Here is a 19,313-nt window from a genome sequence, read left to right on the forward strand (position 1 = left end):
GCTTCTTCATGTTATCGGCCTTCAGTGCTCAAGATGTCCTTGCCTCAACATTCACTCCCTCTCCGGGCCACTTACCGATCCAGAAGTGGAGGTTGGAGCCACCATTTGCCACATTGTTGAGCAGCAGGTAGGAGTCTCCAGAGTAGAAGGTGCCGAGCTGCTCCTTCGGCACCAAGGCCAGCTTCATCTTTTCCACTCTGAAGACATGAAGTCCGGGCTGGTGGACGCATGGGTCAAACATCATGGAGTCTGCAGGAGCAAGGAAGAGATCACAGGTTAAGTCATCAAAAGACGAAGTCAAGCAGGGATGAAGAGAAGGCTGGGATAGAAAATAGTTAGCTGAAGCACAATATCTCCCAGACGAATGAATCACTTCCACTCTTACATATCGACTCCAGTACCATAATATACAGTGTTCATCTTTGAGCACGCAACCTGGGGGGTCTTCCTAGACTCCACCCTCTTCTTGACCAGGCAAGTCAACGCCGTCTCCGCGTCCTGCTTCAACACCCTCCGAATGCTCCACAGGATCTTCAAATGGATCCACCCCGACACGGGAAAAACCGTCTCGCAGGCCCTCGTCACCAGCAGACGAGACTACGGAAACGCCCTCTACTCAGGAACTACCAAGCTCCTAAAATGATTACAACGAATCCAGAACGCCTCGGCACGACTGATCCTCGACGTCCCTAGATGCAGCCACATCACACCACAAATGAGGCCTCCACTGGCTCCCCATCACAAGAGGACCACCTTCAAACTCTTCATCCACGCACAAAGCACTACACAACACCGGACCCACATACCTCACCAACAGACTCAGCTTCCACACCCCCACCTGAAGCCTCCGCTCAGCCAACCTCGCCCCAGATCCTCGTATCCGGAAAGTCACCGACGGCAGAAGATCCTTCTCCTACCACCCCGCCAAGACCTGGAATGCTCTCCCTACCAGCCTACGACAGACTCAGGACCTGCTGGCCTTCAGAAGACCTCAAGACCTGGCTCTTTGATCAGTAGCACCCCCTCCTCCCTCCAGCACCTTTAGACACTCACGGGTATGTAGCGCGCTTTAGAAATGCAGTGATTGAGAACATTGACAGTAGCGCATTACACTGCACAAAAGTGTTGTTGGTAAAATGTTCGATTTAAAAAAAAAAACGGATATCTACTGTTCAACTACTCCGGTTTTATAGAAACCAGAGTCCGCTTAATTAATCATTTAAGCAACCACTTTCAAAATTTCCAGTGAGCACCTAGAGTTGAAAGTTCTTATAATGAGACCTACAATTGGGATCATTCTATTAAAACCCTTCCTATTCCTTATTCATCCTTGAACAACACAGGACACAGCACTGTGAAGTTGGACCGATGCACACTATTTGGGGAACATCAGAACCCTTAGCAGCAGAAAAAAGGTGAAGGGACACCAAAGAAAACAAGTGTGTGATGGGAATTTTCTATGGCAGCGAGGAGGTGGGACAGAGGCATATATGTGATGGACAGGTAAATGGGTGGATAAAAGACAGCTGGGAGGTGTGGGGTAAAACTCTAAGAATGAGCAGGGGAGAGGGGGTTAATACCACCATGAGGGGCAATATGGCCATTGGAGACAGACAAGTTGAAGGGTGGGGACAAATACGGATGTGAAGAGATGGTGAGGGCAGATACCTCCATGTCGTCACAATTTCAGTCCGAAACTTCTCACCTACCAATCATTTCCTCTGGGTGTGGTCCAACTGGTTCGACAGATGAAAGAAGAAAGAGCAATACATGAAACAGTGTCCATGATGACGGAATGAAATAGACAACCCGGGGGACAAAGGGAGTTAGGTGGCAACTTAAAGAGGAGTTACAAGAGTAGAGACACTGAAGTAGAGATCAGTTAAGGGGGAAGGAATTAACAACATGGCGGGTCAAAGAGGGGGGAGGAATTAATAACATGGCGGTCAAAGAGGGGCAATCAGTGATGGAGTGCAGGGAATGAGGAAAAAACAACATGGGGTAAGGAGGTTGAAGGTCCCAGGGATAGTAGTTGGATTGGAAGGGGGGGGGGGGAAAGAGGAAGAGAGACTCAAAGGGACAGGACAGGGAACATGGTAGGTGGAGCTTTGGCAGGATAGGATGGTTCCACTGGAATGGAGAGTTGCAAAGTCTCTGAACCTTGACATTATTTTACACTTAATTGTAACCTTGGAAGAGTGCCATTTTCACAAAGTTAATCAAAGGATTACTGTAGTGACCTTTCTCGACAGAGGGAAGATACTCATCATGATGGACCACCACTAGGCAAAGCGCCTTCAGGCTCCCGAGTGACCTAGGCTTCCCCCCTGCAGTGCACTATACCTCACTCCACCTCCCTGCTCTTTCACCCACACCTGTTGCTTCCAGACACCCCCACGTAAGCACAGCATATCCCAACCCCATGTACTTTGTTCACTACCTTGGTCTACTGTAGCCCTTTCCTGGCACCTCATATCTGAAACCAGGGGCGTCGTGGACCTCCCGCTTTACCAGCCACAGCGGGGGTAGGCTTTTTATGGGTCTCTTCTGTCTGAATCTCAGCAGACAAACGCTTCTAATCAAACAAAGAAAGGTGGATTGATCGGAAAGAAGGACGGAAGGTTAAAAGGAAGGATGAGTGAAAGGCTGCATGGGAAGGGGGGATGAAAGGATGAATGAGCAGGTGAAACCATGGGGTAAGTGTGGACAGGTGAAAGGAAGTAGAATAGTGAGTGAAAGGATGGGTGAAAAGATGGATGGGTAAAAGGATTTATATGTAGGTGAAAGGGTAAATGAGTAAAATGATAGGGTAGATGTATGAAAGAAAAGGTCGATGGGTAAGAATGGGTGAAAGGGTAGGTGGGTGACAGGATGCATGGGTGGATGAAAGAATGAGTGAAAGGTGGATGAGTTAAGGGGGGGGAGTGAAAGGATGGGTGAAAGGATGCAGGGGTAGACAGGTGAAAGGATGGATGAATGAGGAAGAGTGAAAAGGATGGATGGATTAAGGGATAAATGGTTTTGTGAAAGGGTGGATGAAAAGATGAGTGGTTGGATGAAAGAAAGGATACATGGGTGAGTGAATAGGTGAAAGGATGGATGGGTCAAAAGATTGGCAAAAAGATGGTATGGTGAAAGACTGAATGATGGATGAACGAACGGGTGACAGGATGTAGAGGTGAAACAGTGGATATCAGGTGGTGGATAGAACAGTGGCGTCTGCTACAGAGTAACACAGGTGGAGCGGGGTGATTGAAATATAAAATCAACTTACTTTGCTGTCAACCACTGCCTCGCGTCCCATTGTCCTCTGAAGCAGGAAGTACATGCTACCTCCCCTAAGCCAATGCTGCAATGCAGCATTGGGATTGGTCCGAGTGCCGCTGATCGGCACTCAGACAGTGAAGGGGAGCCTGTACAGGTTCCTCACCAGACTGCGTAATGCAGCCTGGTGAGGAACATTCAAAGTGCGCAGGACTGTTTGGCCGGCCCAAGAGACTACAAAGAGTCATGCTCACTTAAGTGCCCACCCTCTGTCATCTTGCTGGCGGCGACAACGACAGCCAAGCCCCTCTCCCAAAATATCTGCATTGCAAAGGGAAAATAGAATAACGTAGTGTTAACATTTTATTTTCCACTGCAAAAAATGTAGTGAGGCGGCGCTCCTATGCCTTTTTGTCAGAGCCGCCACTGTGATGGAAGGGTGAAAAGCACGGACAGATGTTTGGATTGTTGAGACAAGGAAAGTCAGAGAGCAATCGCACTCACTTGCTTTGCTTTCTTGGTTCCATCAGAGCTTTGGTTCGAAGTGGGAGGCATTTTAATTTTCTGGCTACTCCCTCATCTGAAACTCAGCGCCTGGAGGCAGATATGTTTACTGGTAGCGCAATTGCCAGCTACAGGACTGCCAATGAGACATGTTGCAGCATTCCGTTTTTCGTTCGTCTGAACTGTTTCTTCCTGCATTTTTTTTCATTTCCATGCAAATCAGCATAATTGTCACTATTGAACCCAGACAAGGAGTAGTCTGTATGCAGAATGCTTCTCTCCAAGGGTTTCCTTGCAAAGCTTTAGCAGGCACAATCTTAACTCTGAAGAAAAAGCCGTTTTCTGCAACCTATAGCTCCTGCAGACCCACAATGATGGCGTCAACGATGTGACAATACCACAAAAGTCACGATTTCAATTTTGAGAAGACCAAGTGAACTGTAAATTTGTTTTCAGTAGACCTTTGCAAAACCAGTCTTCCCCTGGGTGTTCAGGAGGTTGTTGGGTGGAGTTAAGTTAGTGTTTATAGACAGTCCTTGGGTGGAGTCTATGACGGGCCTACTCACCCTTCCGGGGAGGGGGCACAGGTGCATGGTGGGGGTGCGGCATGCAGGAGTGCGATGGCTGGAGGAGAAGGAGAAGTGAGGAAGCGAATGGTACAAGGGAAGAGGTCGCTGAGTGAATCGGGCCAGAGTAACTGGAGAGTGTGAGTCCTATGATTGATGAAAGACCGGAGCTCGGGGATTGGTAGATGTTATGTTTTAATTTGGTTGTCAACCCAGTCCTAATAAAATGGCCTTTTAAGCCAATTTACTTACAGCGTGGAGGGTTATTGAGCAAAACACTTTATTTCCCTGAACTTTGAGTGTGTACCTCCAAGAAGAGGATCGAAAAAATAAATATGGGAAAGCTGTTCTTACAGTAGAAAGGTTTATTTTCATCAGTTTCGCTCATTAGAACCATTAAGTCTCGAAGAGTATTGTCACCCCATTTCTTGTGGTGTGAAGACCCCAACTGAGCCGTGACGCAGACTGCCACACCCTGCTCCGAGTCACGTGACCACCAGCCAGGAAATTCTTGAAGCCAAGACACGCCCTTGATTATTGTTTTAAAGTCGGCATCCGGCAGATTTGTACTCTTAACCACACGCAAAGCCGTGCATTCGTCAGGACCCCCTCAAACTCCGTCCCCCACCTCCCCCCTCCCACTTAAGGGCTGTGGTTGCACAAGGACGCACTGTGTCTCTGACTCACACCCTAGCCACGCGGAAAGACCGTTTAGTCTCAGCAGCAGCATATTTTCCAAAGACCAGCAGAAAACAAAAACACAATTAAAAAAAAAAGACAAACCGAGACGGGAAATGGAAGGGGGGGGGGGGAGAAAGGAAAACTACAGAGGCTGACTCTTAATACAAAGTTAAAATCAGTAGAATTATACGATAATACATTATTAATAATTAATCTAACAGTTACAAGTATAAAAATTACTACACAAAAATTGAAGCCTGCTTGCTATTACTACAGGTCTGGAGTCCTGACATACTGCTCCAAGTAATAATGCCGCTAAAAGAGCGACATAAAACATTTTAAAAAAATTTAATCCATATAAAAAAAAAAAAGGGAAACAAAAAGCAAACCAATCTTAAAGCATGCACTATGGGGTAGCAATGGTGGATAAGAATGGTTAGTCCTCAACTGTACTCACAAATTGAAATTGCATGTCTATAGCACCTAGTATCTAAAGAGGCGATGAACCGCTGTACGATGAGTAGCAAGCTACTCCGAACCCCAAAGTTAGTGCTTCGTCCAGTGGGAAATGGGATTAGTTGTGCGCCATCAAGGAAACAGAGAGCGCACATCAAGTAAAATGTAGAGGTGCACCATATTTACAAGCACGTTGCACCAGTCTAGTTAAAGGAACATATACGAGTGTCGAATTTATAGAGTGCATACATATAAGAGTGTTTAATTCATATAGAGTGCATATATCAGTGTGAAAAGCTAATGTAGGAGTGTTTAGAGATGTTAGAATGATATTAAATTCCATGTTATGTGGCTGTTGCAGAGGAGAATGTAATGCTGCTAAACGTAGGAATGTGTAGGCCTCATGGCAGTACGTGCCTTTACAATTTCACATGATCTGGATTACTGTTGTCATAATTCAAAGTATTATTGATCATAGAACTGAAAATATAAGTTTTATAGAAGTGTTCTCTATAACCAGATGTGTAATAAGTTAAAATACTGTTTAGGCTGAGAAATAAAGGTTCAGAGTGTGCACAGGCCCGTTTCATGTAATTCTAGTAGGCCTGAAGAGATAAGGTTGTTTCTTTTGATCTGCATGTGCTAGTTAGAATCAGGCCCTGTTGAGCATAAATCGTGGACCATGCTCGAAGGTTTACGACTTGTGAGAAGCTGGAGGCCGGAATTTGGGGCCCACTTCATTGGTGTCTGTTTGCAGGTGCGCGGAGGTTCCAATCAAGAGAGTGATGAATAGAGCTCTGTTCTGGGAGACAGGCACAGGCCTGGAGGAGGGTACAGGAATTTCCTGGGGGGTACCGTCTTGCCGGAGAAGAGCCTGAGAAGCAAGGTAAACGCTAACAATGAGCCCAGAGGAGTATCAGCATGGAAAAAGCCAGAACTGACACCACGTGAGGGGTGTACGTGAGGGGCGTTTTCTACTGTAATTGTGATTTTGTATTAGGGACAACACCCCTGGGTGGAGGTAGAGCAGATGGCCTGAGGAACCTAAGAGAGCGGATGGGTAGGCAGATAGCGCATAACTGCGATGCACAGATTTACAACAAAGACTAAGGGAAAGTGAGTGATCTTCTTTGGAAGTCACCACGGCTGACACCTTTTTAGGTTAAGATCTTGCTAAGTAGGGATGTCACTTAGTCTAGTGTAGGGACAGTCTAATTTGGATTTTCCTTCCCTTTTGTAAATGTCACACAAGTTACAACTTGTGTCTATTCTTGCAACCTTGATGATCTTTGAATTAGTTTTGGTGATATTCTTCTGTCGCCTAAGAGCATTTAGAGAATTCATGTTTGTACTAATGCCAGTGTATCTTTTGAACCTTATATTGAGATGTTTGTATCTCCAGTTATCTTTGGCTTTAAAATAAAACTTTTAAAACTTATTCGTATTAAGTGGTTCTTCAGAGTTGTGCAAAGTCTTAAACTGATTAACCTAGTAGTGGATTGCTTTTTACTCTATGACAGGTAACAAAGGTTCAGTCGACCTAAGTCGGGATCTAGATCTATAGTGATCAGATAAGAGATCAAAAATCCCGCCGTATCAAAACCATCCATGCATTTGCTCCAGTTACTTTGTGGTACATTAACGAGTTACATTTGTGGGCGAGTTCGAAACAAATGTTTGATGGAATGAATATATACATAGACATGTTGAAGGGGTATAGTTTCAAAGAAACGGAGATCATGCGAGACACTTTCATGCAGGGATTTACAAATACAGCGGGTAGAGGGATTTGGAGCTAACACTCAGGCACTCTATGGATGTACACCTGTTTCTTTCTGCAGATCAGCAGGGAGACCCAGTTACAGTTTAAGATTCTCCTCAGAAGGACTGGTTTCTACAGACACTTTACAGCTTTCAAAGGAGGTTGCTGATACGGGTCTTACAGCAAAAGCATTCCCAGAAATCCCTTTACCAGCGACGGTCAAGCAGTGTGACATTTCAGAATATTCCTATACCTGCTGTTACATTTGACAACACCACTGAGAAAGTTAGGGTCTGAAATGGAGGCACTGATGTTATTGCTGGCTTTTGTGCACACCACCCACTGCATTCAATGCAATCCATGCTGCCAAACCAGAAAGGACCTCATGTTTACCTTCTACCTCAACGCATTCAACACTATGACGTATTGTTAAGGTTCCGTTCACAAATCTTTATTCTGTTTATGCAACCATGAAAGATATTCACAAATATATTTTTTAATGTCTGTAATTTTTTATTGTAGAATATATATTTACATGGAGCATACAGTATACATGGATGAAAGAAGAGGAAGGAAAGGAAAGGAAGAGAGACTGCGTGAAGGACTTGGGATTTCTGGAGTGGAAACAGGGTGGCTCTGCAGGGTTTGAAGTCGCCAATAGTGGGTGACCGAGCTGGCATACGTGTACTGCTTGTGCATTGCAGAAGGCAAAGCACTCCACTCTGTGCTTCTACACAGGCTTTAACCCGGTGAGCTGTCTGAAGGTCTTCTCAGGTATGTGGTTTTCATAACATACAATCTTATATCAAAAAGTGTTGACCTGCAAAGCATGGAATTATCTTTTTTATATGCAAACTGTAATGATAAAAGGTTGCCTAATCAGGTTACCCTGCTCCAAGGTGGAAAGTCATAATGCTGTTCATCTGATACTCTGCTCTTTGAGGGGACCCCTCTGTATAGAGCAGGTGTGGGGAGGAAACTGATCCAGGCGGTCAGTGCATACGACACGCATCTGGTCTTTGGTGACACCTCATACTTGCTGCTCTACTTATCCACACCTGTAACTATTAACTACAGTAGCTGCTTGATGTTATCCCATCACTGGGGACAATATGCTCTCTGGGCCGGCTCAGGCGTTTGCATTCATTAACTCACCTTTGTTTGCATCCTTCTTTCATTTTTAACAACAGGTACAATCCATCATCGGTAGACAGGCCCGTCTTCACCACAAGATAATGTTCTTCAAACGCTCCCCCCAGACTGCATTAGAGGTTGGCAGGGTATTCCGTCAACGGAGACTCCATTGGCTCTTTCGACAGAAAGCTTCCGACTACGTTGCACACTCTATTTAGATTAGACGTTCTTAGTTTTTGTTCGGTCAGTTATTGCCAGGAAAAAAACAGACCGAGGTACAGAAAAAAAAAAAAATATTAATGAACCCTCCGCTGAGCCTTGGAACATGCCTCCAAGGGTATGGGGTGCTATGCAAACAAATGATGGACAGAATGCTTCATAAATCATACATTCACCCCAAGCCAAGAGACCTGGGTTAAATCCATTGTTCTTTTGCTCACTATGCCACCCCAGTTTAGACCCAGGCAAATGCAAATCAGTCTTGACCCTGTGCCTCATGAGAACAGTGCAGAGCGAACTGCCAAGCAAGGTCCTTCCAGGACCAGAAACGAGCATCCTGGGACCAGTTTCTGGGTTTTACCTTTCATCAGCCAGGCTAGCTTGTATCCAGTGGCACATTGAGCAAGGGACCCATGTCTGGGCATACCCTGTCAACTTATGGCAATCAAAGCAAACACAAGGAGATGGACGGAGCACTGTGCCACTAGATTCAAGCTAGCCTGGCTGATGAAAGGTAAAACCCAGAAACTGGTCCCAGGATGCTCGTTTCCTGGTCCAGGGAGACCTGGTTTAGCAGTTCGGGCTGGACTGTTCCCATGGGGCACAGGATCAAGACTTTGCATATAGTTGGGTCTGGACTGAGGTGGCGGAGTGAGCTAAAGAACAATGATGTTTTCAACAGAGTTCTGTGACTGGGGGTGAGTGTCTGAAAGTTTCAGTGCTCCGTCCATCGTCTCCTTGTGTTCCCTCCAAGGGTATGGGGCCATCAGTTTGTTTTTCCACTAGCGCAACTTCGGGAGTTTGCTTTTGATAAACAAAAAGTGTTACACTAACTGGAAGAGTGTCAAATAAACTGCGACCATCCACGAAACACTTCTTGTACCTCGACACAAACCGCCATGTTGGTGGTTTCTATCAATAACAGAGACTACTGCTGCAGTGATCACAACATTTAGTGGATGATAACATGTCAGGATGGCGGGCCCAATGCCCTCCTCCACCCGAGAGAGTTCTGCCTGTCAAACTTTAAACCAGTCCAGAGTTCACACGTTGCAGGGTTCAAGGCAGCTACATACTTCTAACGATCTATTGAGAAAGAAACACTGGACACGTACACCTCCGTAACCAGCGGCGTCTATGTAGCTGCATGCAGATATACATGTTTAAATTGAATTATGTTGTGGATGTACATATGCTTTACTTCCTCGGGCCATGGTCCCGATGCTAGCGAGATATTCAAACAGGAGACATATCCGACCACATCACTCCCTCTGCTAGCCGGCTCAAAGAGAGGCAGTCAAGGGAAAGAGCAGACGACAATGAAGGAGAGAATAAGGAGAAGGGATGGAAGCAGAGAATGAGAAGGAGCAGACACGCAAATCTGGTGGGGTAGCCCATCAGAGGCCATTTTATGGTCTAGACATACTAGATTATGCATTTAGGATTTTGTTAAGTGACTTCATGCTCTGGTGACAATGGAGAGTTAACAGAAATCCCTGTTCCGAATTCTTTAAGAAACCATGCAGTGTTTTCTCCCTGCCTCTTTAACAGCATTTGGGAGAGGAAAGGTGTCAGCAACCAGCAGATTTAAACTGCTGTAGGACTGTCGATGCTTTGGTTAAGGAGTGTGTGGCATCAAGCATCTGTTGGAATCTTAACCATTGATTGCGTGAAGCTCATAGTATGACGTCTGGTACACGAGTCCGGTGCATGTGCCCTCACCCCAAGTTTGGTTTGGGGAGTTACCAGCAACAAAAGGGAGAAAGCATGCAGGGTGGATGCTGGCACTGGCTCCCACTCCAGAGTTTAACCAGGACTGTCAGTAAATTCCCCTGAACAGTTAAATGTTGTGGGTGAGGTTTCCACTACCACCGGTAGAAATTAAGCTCCCAAGCTCCTCGCACTGCACTCTTGAGAGGACGGTTGATTTAACAGCTGGTACCTATCCTCAGGAAAAGCAATCTGTGGAATTGTGCTTATATGATCCCTGCTTGGTGTGAAGGAAACCTCACCTTCTCTGGAAAACTGTCTCTGGATGCGGAACCCACTCTAGAGCAATGGAGAGAATGAGCGAGGACCGCCTGCCCAGGAGCCAGAGATACCGAGCGAGGACCGCCTGCCCAGGAGCCAGAGATACCGAGCGAGGACCGCCTGCCCAGGAGCCAGAGATACCGAGCGAGGACCGCCTGCCCTGGAGCCAGAGATACCGAGCGAGGACCGCCTGCCCAGGAGCCAGAGATACCGAGCGAGGACCGCCTGCCCAGGAGCCAGAGATACCGAGCGAGGACCGCCTGCCCAGGAGCCAGAGATACCGAGCGAGGACCGCCTGCCCAGGAGCCAGAGATACCGAGCGAGCACCGCCTGCCCGGGAGCCAGAGATACCGAGCGAGGACCGCCTGCCCGGGAGCCAGAGATACCGAGCGAGGACCGCCTGCCCGGGAGCCAGAGATACCGAGCGAGGACCGCCTGCCCGGGAGCCAGAGATACCGAGCGAGGACCGCCTGCCCGGGAGCCAGAGATACCGAGCGAGGACCGCCTGCCCGGGAGCCAGAGATACCGAGCGAGGACCGCCTGCCCGGGAGCCAGAGATACCGAGCGAGGACCGCCTGCCCGGGAGCCAGAGATACCGAGCGAGGACCGCCTGCCCGGGAGCCAGAGATACCGAGCGAGGACCGCCTGCCCGGGAGCCAGAGATACCGAGCGAGGACCGCCTGCCCGGGAGCCAGAGATACCGAGCGAGGACCGCCTGCCCAGGAGCCAGAGATACCGAGCGAGTACCGCCTGCCCAAGAGCCAGAGATACCGAGCGAGGACCGCCTGCCCAAGAGCCAGAGATACCGAGCGAGGACCGCCTGCCCTAGAGCCAGAGATACCGAGCGAGGACCGCCTGCCCTAGAGCCAGAGATACCGAGCGAGGACCGCCTGCCCTAGAGCCAGAGATACCGAGCGAGGACCGCCTGCCCTAGAGCCAGAGATACCGAACGAGGACCGCCTGCCCTAGAGCCAGAGATACTGAGCGAGGTCCGCCTGCCCTAGAGCCAGAGATACTGAGCGAGGTCCGCCTGCCCTAGAGCCAGAGATACTGAGCGAGGACCGCCTGCCCTAGAGCCAGAGATACTGAGCGAGGACCGCCTGCCCTAGAGCCAGAGATACTGAGCGAGGACCGCCTGCCCTAGAGCCAGAGATACTGAGCGAGGTCCGCCTGCCCTAGAGCCAGAGATACTGAGCGAGGACCGCCTGCCCTAGAGCCAGAGATACTGAGCAAGGACCGCCTGCCCTAGAGCCAGAGATACTGAGCGAGGTCCGCCTGCCCTAGAGCCAGAGATACTGAGCGAGGACCGCCTGCCCTAGAGCCAGAGATACTGAGCGAGGACCGCCTGCCCTAGAGCCAGAGATACTGAGTGAGGACCGCCTGCCCTAGAGCCCTGCCCTAGAGCCAGAGATACTGAGCGAGGACCGCCTGCCCTAGAGCCAGAGATACTGAGCGAGGACCGCCTGCCCTAGAGCCAGAGATACTGAGCGAGGACAACCTGCACTAGAATATTTCTCAATTGGCTCCTTCTGCTCTACTGTCCACCACCAGGGTGCCTACATGTGGAGCTCGTGTTCAAACAAGCTTCTGGGCATTTTGCTATACCCATACACTGATTTCAGGACCCCAAGACACTATAAGGAAAGTTCTATACATTCAGGATTGATGCAGGATTGTGGAAGCCAATCTGCTTTTCTTGCTAAATATTTCAATACCTAGAATTCCCTGCTCACTACTTCGTCTCCATCTCCTCAGGTAGATGGGTGGAGGAATTCAGCACCCCTGGGGCTGGCAGCTGCTAGCCTGCTCACAGCTGAGGCATCTCATCATAGCGAGCATGTTGTAGCCCCAGTTCCCTTCAGCCCAGTGTTGTTCATTGCAGCGCTGTTCCTGTTGGACTGACCCAGTGTTCCGAGTACCTGAACCTTTGCTAATATTGTCGAGAAGATTCAGGAGCATTAGTTTATCCTTGAACTAGCACTGCCACCTTAATTCCCTAGTCTTGAGCTAGCAGTATTCAAGTGCATCCTCGTTCCTTGAACGTTTACTCCTCCACTTATCTTTCTTCCCCAGTTCCTGCCTTTCTTCCCATTTAGTTCTAGTTGGTTTACTGCCTCTCTAACCTTGTTTAGTTTCCTAGTGTAGTTGATCTGCTTTTCACCAAAGTCCAAAGAATACTTCTCTCCCTCCCACAGGTTGTCCCCACTGCTGGCGATGAAGCCCCGTCTGCCCCGATCCATTCACCCCGGCTGGACAGTCTTGGAACCATCACTATGGATGACTTCCGCAACACACTCACTGCAGTGAAGAGCGGGTCTCCCTCTGACCCTACCCCCATGTACATTCTCCAAAAAGTGGCTGACACTATCACCCCCCTTGCAACGGACTTACTGAATGCTTCCTTTGCTAAAGGGGTGGTCCCACCCAGCTGGAAGCAAGCAAGAATTAAGACCCTTTTGAAAAAACCAGGCCTAGATATGGACGATTTGGCCAACTATCGCCCTATCTCGTTGCTGCCTGGTCTAGGAAAAATTGCTGAGAGAATTGTAAATAAACAGCTCTCTGGGTATTTAGAAACCAATGACCTGTTGAGTGGCTCGCAAACGGGCTTCCGCCCGGGTCAGGGCACGGACACAGCCCTCATAGTGGTAACTGAGGAGGCAAGATGCATCCTGGATTCAGGGGGGTCTGGAGTTCTGATCCTCCTGGATCTAAGTGCTGCATTCGATACGGTGGACCACAAAATATTAGTCCACCGTCTTGCAAGACTCGGGATCACGGGATTGGCCCTGAAATGGTTGGAATCCTTTCTGGACGAACGAGCTTTTAAGATCTGGGAAAATGGCTTTATGTCCAAATCTACTCCCCTCCAGTGTGGAGTCCCCCAGGGCTCATCCTTGAGCCCTACCCTATTCAATGTTTATATGGCCCCACTGGAGGAGGTAGTAGCCCCGTTCGGGATTAAATGCGTCACCTACGCTGATGACACCCAACTTGTCGTCTCGTTGACGCAAAATTCGGGATGTTCAGACAACCTTTCAGCCTGCCTCTCGGAAATTTTCTCCTGGATGACCAACTCCAAGCTCAAATTAAACGGAGCAAAAACTGAGATTTTAATGCTGGGTCACCAACTCTCCTCTCTACCTTTTACATCTTGGCCCCCGTGTATGGGAGAGGTGCCCTCACCTAAAGACAAAATCAAGAGTCTGGGGGTATGGTTCGAGCCCGAACTGACCTTCAGGGCACATGCCCAGAAAGTGGCAGGCACATGTTTCGGCTTGCTCCGAACTGTGCGGAAAGTCCTGCCACTACTACCCTTCCAGTCCAGAAAACTATTAATTCAGGGACTGATCTTGTCCAGACTGGACTATAGTAATGCTTTGCTCCTGGCAGCCCCGGAAGCCACTATCAACACGCTACAACGAGTACAAAACGCTGCTGCCAGGATGCTCTTGGGTGCCCCAAGAAGAGCATCAGCAAAACCATTGCTGAAAACCTTGCACTGGCTCCCAGTGCGTGAACGCATCTCTTTTAAATCATCATGTATCATCCACAAAGTTCTACAAGGTAAAGGTCCCCAAGCCCTAAGCAGTCTGATACGTCCATACAGACCCTCACGAGCCCTGAGATCGGACCTTGAAAACCTGGTCATAGTCCCCAGAGTCAGAAAAGCTCGCTCGGGAGGCCGTCGCTTCTCGGTAAACGCGGCAAAGACCTGGTACGCCCTCCCTAGACACATTCGCACTGAACCTTCCCTTAGCAAATTCCGCAAATGTCTTAAATTTTTTCTTTTTCCCAAAGCCTCTTAAAATTCCCCTGCCCTTCCTCAGAGCTTTTTAATTTTGCATGGTAGCGCTGGGACGCTTACGGGCAGCCATGCGCTTTATAAATTCAATTTCATTTCCCGTTCTTTTTTCCTGTTAAGCGCTTCTCTTCTCCAGCTCATTGTGGCTCTGTATTTTATGTTTCCCCCTTGCGTACTTGATCACCAGAATTCATGAGCACAGCTAACAACCTACTTGGAGTTCCTAGTCCACTGTGGTTCAAATTCGGGTATTTGTATAGCGCACTGCTCACCCAGAGGGTCTCAAGGCGCTTGGGTAAGGGGTTCATTATTAGTCGAATAGCCAGGTTTTAAGTGCTTTTCTGAAGGAGAAGTGGTTCTGAGTAAGGCGGAGGTGAGTGGGAAGTGAATTCCAGTCCTTGGCAGCAAGGAAGGAGAAGGATCTGCCACCCATGGTGGATTTATGGATGCGCGGGACAGCGGCGAGGGCTTGATTGGACGATCTTAGTTGGCGGGTGGGTTTGTAGGACAGTCGAGTGTGGAGGCATTCGGGTCCTAGATTTCAGAGGGCCTTGTGTGCGTGGGTGAAAAGGCGGAATGTAATTCTTTTGTTGACGGGAAGCCAGTGAAGGTCTTTTAGGTTTCAGGTGATGTGATCTTGGCGAGGGATGTCTAATATAAGTCTCGCTGATGCATTGGAGTTTTTTCTGTAATTTTGCTGTGATTCCGGCGTATAGTGTGTTACCATAATCCAGTCGACTTGTGATCAGTGCGTGGGTGACAGTCTCTTGTCTCAAGGGGATCCAACGGAAGATCTTTTTGAGAATGCGAAGTACGTTGAAGCAGGAGGTTGAGACCGCGTTGACTTGTCTGGACATCGAGAGAGGAGTCTAGGATGAAGCCAAGGTTACGTGCATGGTCTGTGGGTGTGGGTGCTGTGCCCAGAGCGGAGGGCCATCAAGAGTCGTCCCAGGCAGAGGGGGAAGATCCTAGGATGAGCACCTCCGTTTTGTCTGAGTTGAGTTTTAGGCGGCTATGATTCATCCATTCAGCTACTTCTTTCATGGCTTCGTGAAGATTGGTTTTGGCGGTGTTAGGGTATTTGGTGAGGGAAAGGATTAACTGGGTGTCGTCGGCGTAAGAGATTATGTTAAGGATGTGTTGACGCGCGATGGAGGAGAGTGGACTCATGTAGACGTTGAAGAGGGTGTGACTGAGTGAGGATCCTTGTGGTACACCACAGATGACTTCAGTGGCCTCAGAGATGAATGGGGGAAGTCGGACTCTGAGTTCTCCCAGCGAGAAATGAGGTGATCCAGTCCAAGGCTTTTCCTTGTATTCCGATGTTGCTGAGGCGTTGTATAAGGGTGCTGTGGCAGACTGTCAAAAGCGGCGGAGAGGTCGAGTAGAATGAGGGCCACTGTTTCACCGGTGTCCAGTAGTGTTCGGATGTCGTCAGTCGCTGCAATGAGGGCGGTTTCGATACTGTGTTTGGCTCGAAACCCGGATTGAGATGGAGCGAGGGAGTTGTTGGATTCAAGGAAGGCGGCGAGCTGGTTGTGGACGGCTTTCTCAATGACTTTGGCCGGGAAAGGGAGGAGGGATATGGGTCGGTAGTTTTTAATTTCAGAGGTGTCTGCTGTGGGTTCCTTCAGAAGGGCGCTGAGTTTGGCGTGTTTCCAGCTTTCTGGAAAGGTGGCATGAGTTGAACGAGCAATTGATATCACGGAGGTGGGGTGCGATGGAGTCCGCTTTGTTGAAGATGTGGTGGGGGCAGGGGTCAGTTGGCGAGCCAGAGTGGATGGAGTTAATTAGGCGGATGGTGTCTTCAGTGGTGATTGGGCTCCAGGCGGTAAGGTTGTTAGTTGGCGGAGTAGGATCCGAGGGGGGTGGGGAGGGTTGAACGCTGGGAGTATTTTTGAAGCTGTTGTGGATGTCGGCAATTTTGTTGTAGAAGGAGGAGGATAATGCATCGCAGAGGTCTTGGGAGGGAGTGATTTAGTTAGATGCTGCGGTGGGGTTGGTGAATTCGACGATGTTGAAAAGTTCCTTGCTGTTGTCGAGACGATCCTTGAATGCTGATTTCTTGGCGGATCGAATCAGCTGGTGGTGTTTGCGGGTGGCTGCCTTGAGGGTGGACATGTTGTCGGTGGTTGGGTTTTTTTTCTCCATGTTTTCTCCAGGGTGCGGTATACCTTCTTGGATTTTTTAAGGTCATCATTGTTAGACGGACCGGGAGGGTCGGCCGAGGTTACGGGGAGAGGTCTCCAGGGAGAGCCGTCTCCAACGACTGTACAGACAAGTAACTTCCCCCCCACAGACGGACACCACACAAGGTTGAAGGTTAACGAGACTTTATATGCAATTCTTAGGTTACGATGATGGATACAAGGAGGTCTGGACTCAGGGGTCCCCTTGGTTCTAGTCTCTGGTTTAGGAAAGGGGTAGCGGGACAGTCTTTGTTACCAATGAGTGGAAAATAGCTCTCAATCCTCGAGCTCGGCGTTCTAGATGATCGGGCCGCGGCGGAGCCAGGCAGGTCCCGAGATGGACGAAGGAAAACGACGGTCCGCGGCGGAGCCTGCAGGTCCCGGTGAAGATGACGGTTACAACGGTCCGCGGCCACGCCAGCAGGTCCCGACGACGATGAAGGTGATGAAGATTACGACGGCTGTGGCAGCGCCAACAGGCAGGACGATGGTGCACAAGACAGAGCTACGGCAGCGCCAGTAGTCCGTCCAGGATGAGTTCCTCTTTACGTCTCTCGACTCCAAGATACAACTGCCTTCCTGCTCTGGAGCTGCCCCAGTTATAGGGCTGGCGTGCTTTGATGTCCGGACCCTCGCACTTGGAGGTCGGGAGGTCCGGGATGAGGGAGTCCAGACACCCAGCAGGGGGGTGGAGCCAGCGCCCGGGGAGGTGATGGGCGAGCGGCACTTGGTGGGGGAGAGCCATCGGCACCTCTTTCTCCCATTGACTTGCCAAGTAGCCCGCTCACCTCCTGGGTGGAGGGTGGTGCCGGAATGTCTGAGGCCGGCCAGGCCCAGGGTGGAGGTCGATCGGGGGCCAGGCGGCCTCGCAGTGGAGTGTCCAAGATGGCGCCCCAGGCTGGGCGCGTGGGCCGGCAGTGGATCGGACCCACGAGGTCGACAGGCTCGAGGGCAGGGGTCCCTGAGGGGACGGAGGACGTGCAATGGTGGTGGGTGGTACTTGCGGGACTGGACTCGGGCCTGGTTGGGCCGGGGGAGAGCGGCCCTTCATGTGGCCTGTCCAACATGCGTCCCCCCCAGCTGAAGGCGGGGAGAGTTACCCATCCTCTTGGGGACTCTCCTCGTCGAGGCGGAAAAACCGGGACAGGCCATCCGCGTTGGCGTGATCTGGCCCAGGCCGGTGTTCGACTGTGAAGTCCATACCTTGCAAGGAGACGGACCAGCGTAGCAACTTTGGGTTCTCCCCCCGCATATGCATCAGCCATTGCAGGGGTCGGTGGTCGGTCTGCACCCGAAAGTGGGTGCCAAAAAGGTAGGGCCGGAGCTTCTTGAGGGCCCATACCACAGCGAAGGCTTCACTCTCTATGGTGCTCCAGCGTTGCTCCCGTGGTAGGAGTCTCCGGCTGATGAAGGCCACCGGTTGATCAAGGCCTTCGGTGTTCACTTGAGACAGGACTGCCCCAATGCCCTGGTCGGAGGCGTCCGTCTGGACGACGAACTCCCGGCTGTAGTCTGGGGCCTGGAGCACAGGGGCGGAACACATGGCGGCCTTCAATTGTTCAAATGCAGTTTGACACTCTGGGGTCCAGGTGACTTTCTTGGGCTGGTTCTTTGACGTGAGTTCCGTGAGGGGCCCCACTATGGTACCATAGTCTTTCACGAACCTTCGGTAGTAGCCCGTGAGGCCCAGGAAGGCTCGCACCTCGGTTTGGGTGATGGGGGGCTGCCAGGCCTGGATGGCGGCAATTTTCAGCTGTAGAGGGGCCACTAGGCCGCTTCCCACCTGGTGTCCGAGGTAGGTTACAGACCCTTGCCCAATTTGACACTTGCTGGCCTTGATCGTGAGGCCAGCTCGCTGAAGGGCTTGTAGCACTGCTCGGAGGTGGTGGAGGTGCTCGGTCCAATGGTGGCTGTATACAGCGATGTCGTCTAGGTAGGCGGCGCTGAATCCTTCGAGCCCCGCCAGGACCTGATTGACGAGCCGTTGGAATGTTGCTGGGGCATTCTTCATGCCGAAGGGCATGACCGTGAAATGGTAATGGCCATCGGGGGTGGAGAAGGCAGAACGTTCTTGCGCCCGGGGTGTGAGGCCGATCTGCCAATAGCCTGCTGTCAGGTCGAAGGTGCTGAGGTAGCGGGCAGCTCCCATTCGGTCGACTAGTTCATCTGCCCGAGGGATGGGATGCGCGTCTGTTCTGGTGACCGCATTCAAGCCCCGGTAGTCGACGCAGAACCGGAGTTCTGGTGTGGTGCCGGGGGCAGCTGCTTTGGGGACCAGCACGACAGGGCTGGCCCAGGGACTGTCTGAGGGCTCGATGACCCCGAGCGTGAGCATCTTGGCTATTTCTTCCTGGATGCAGGCCCGTACCCGGTCTGGCACGCGGTAGGCCCGGTGGCGGATAGGGGGGCTGTCCCCGGTGTCCACATCGTGCACACACCAGGAAGTGACACCTGGGGTGAGGGAGAACAGGCTGGCGAACTGTGATAGGAGGGCTTGACACTCTTGGCGTTGTTCTCTGGTGAGGGCCTCAGAGCCGGACCCCATCCACGGAGCCGTCTTGCTCTTGAGTCCGTAGGAGGTCAGGGAGAGGCTCGGAGTCTTCTTCAACCCCAGTGTCTGTGGCCATCAGGAGGCTGAGCTCTGTTCGCACAAAGTGGGGCTTTAGTCTGTTAGCGTGGAGGACCCGGAGAGGGTTCCGGGA

General features: G+C 50.5%; 1 protein-coding gene across 1 annotated transcript in view; it reads right to left on the reverse strand.

Annotated features, from left to right (window-relative positions):
- CAPG (capping actin protein, gelsolin like) overlaps positions 1–19,313 on the reverse strand; it is an 81,847-nt gene that overhangs the window by 35,512 nt on the left and 27,022 nt on the right. Inside the window, exon 2 of the mRNA XM_086953109.1 lies at positions 72–249. Within this exon, the coding sequence (XP_086809235.1) occupies positions 72–244 (173 nt within the window). The 5' untranslated portion in view covers positions 245–249. The remainder of the gene's footprint in view (positions 1–71; positions 250–19,313) is intronic.

The sequence above is a fragment of the Lissotriton vulgaris genome, chromosome 1_2, assembly GCF_964263255.1.
Source record: "Lissotriton vulgaris chromosome 1_2, aLisVul1.2, whole genome shotgun sequence".
NCBI classification, from domain to species: domain Eukaryota; kingdom Metazoa; phylum Chordata; class Amphibia; order Caudata; family Salamandridae; genus Lissotriton; species Lissotriton vulgaris.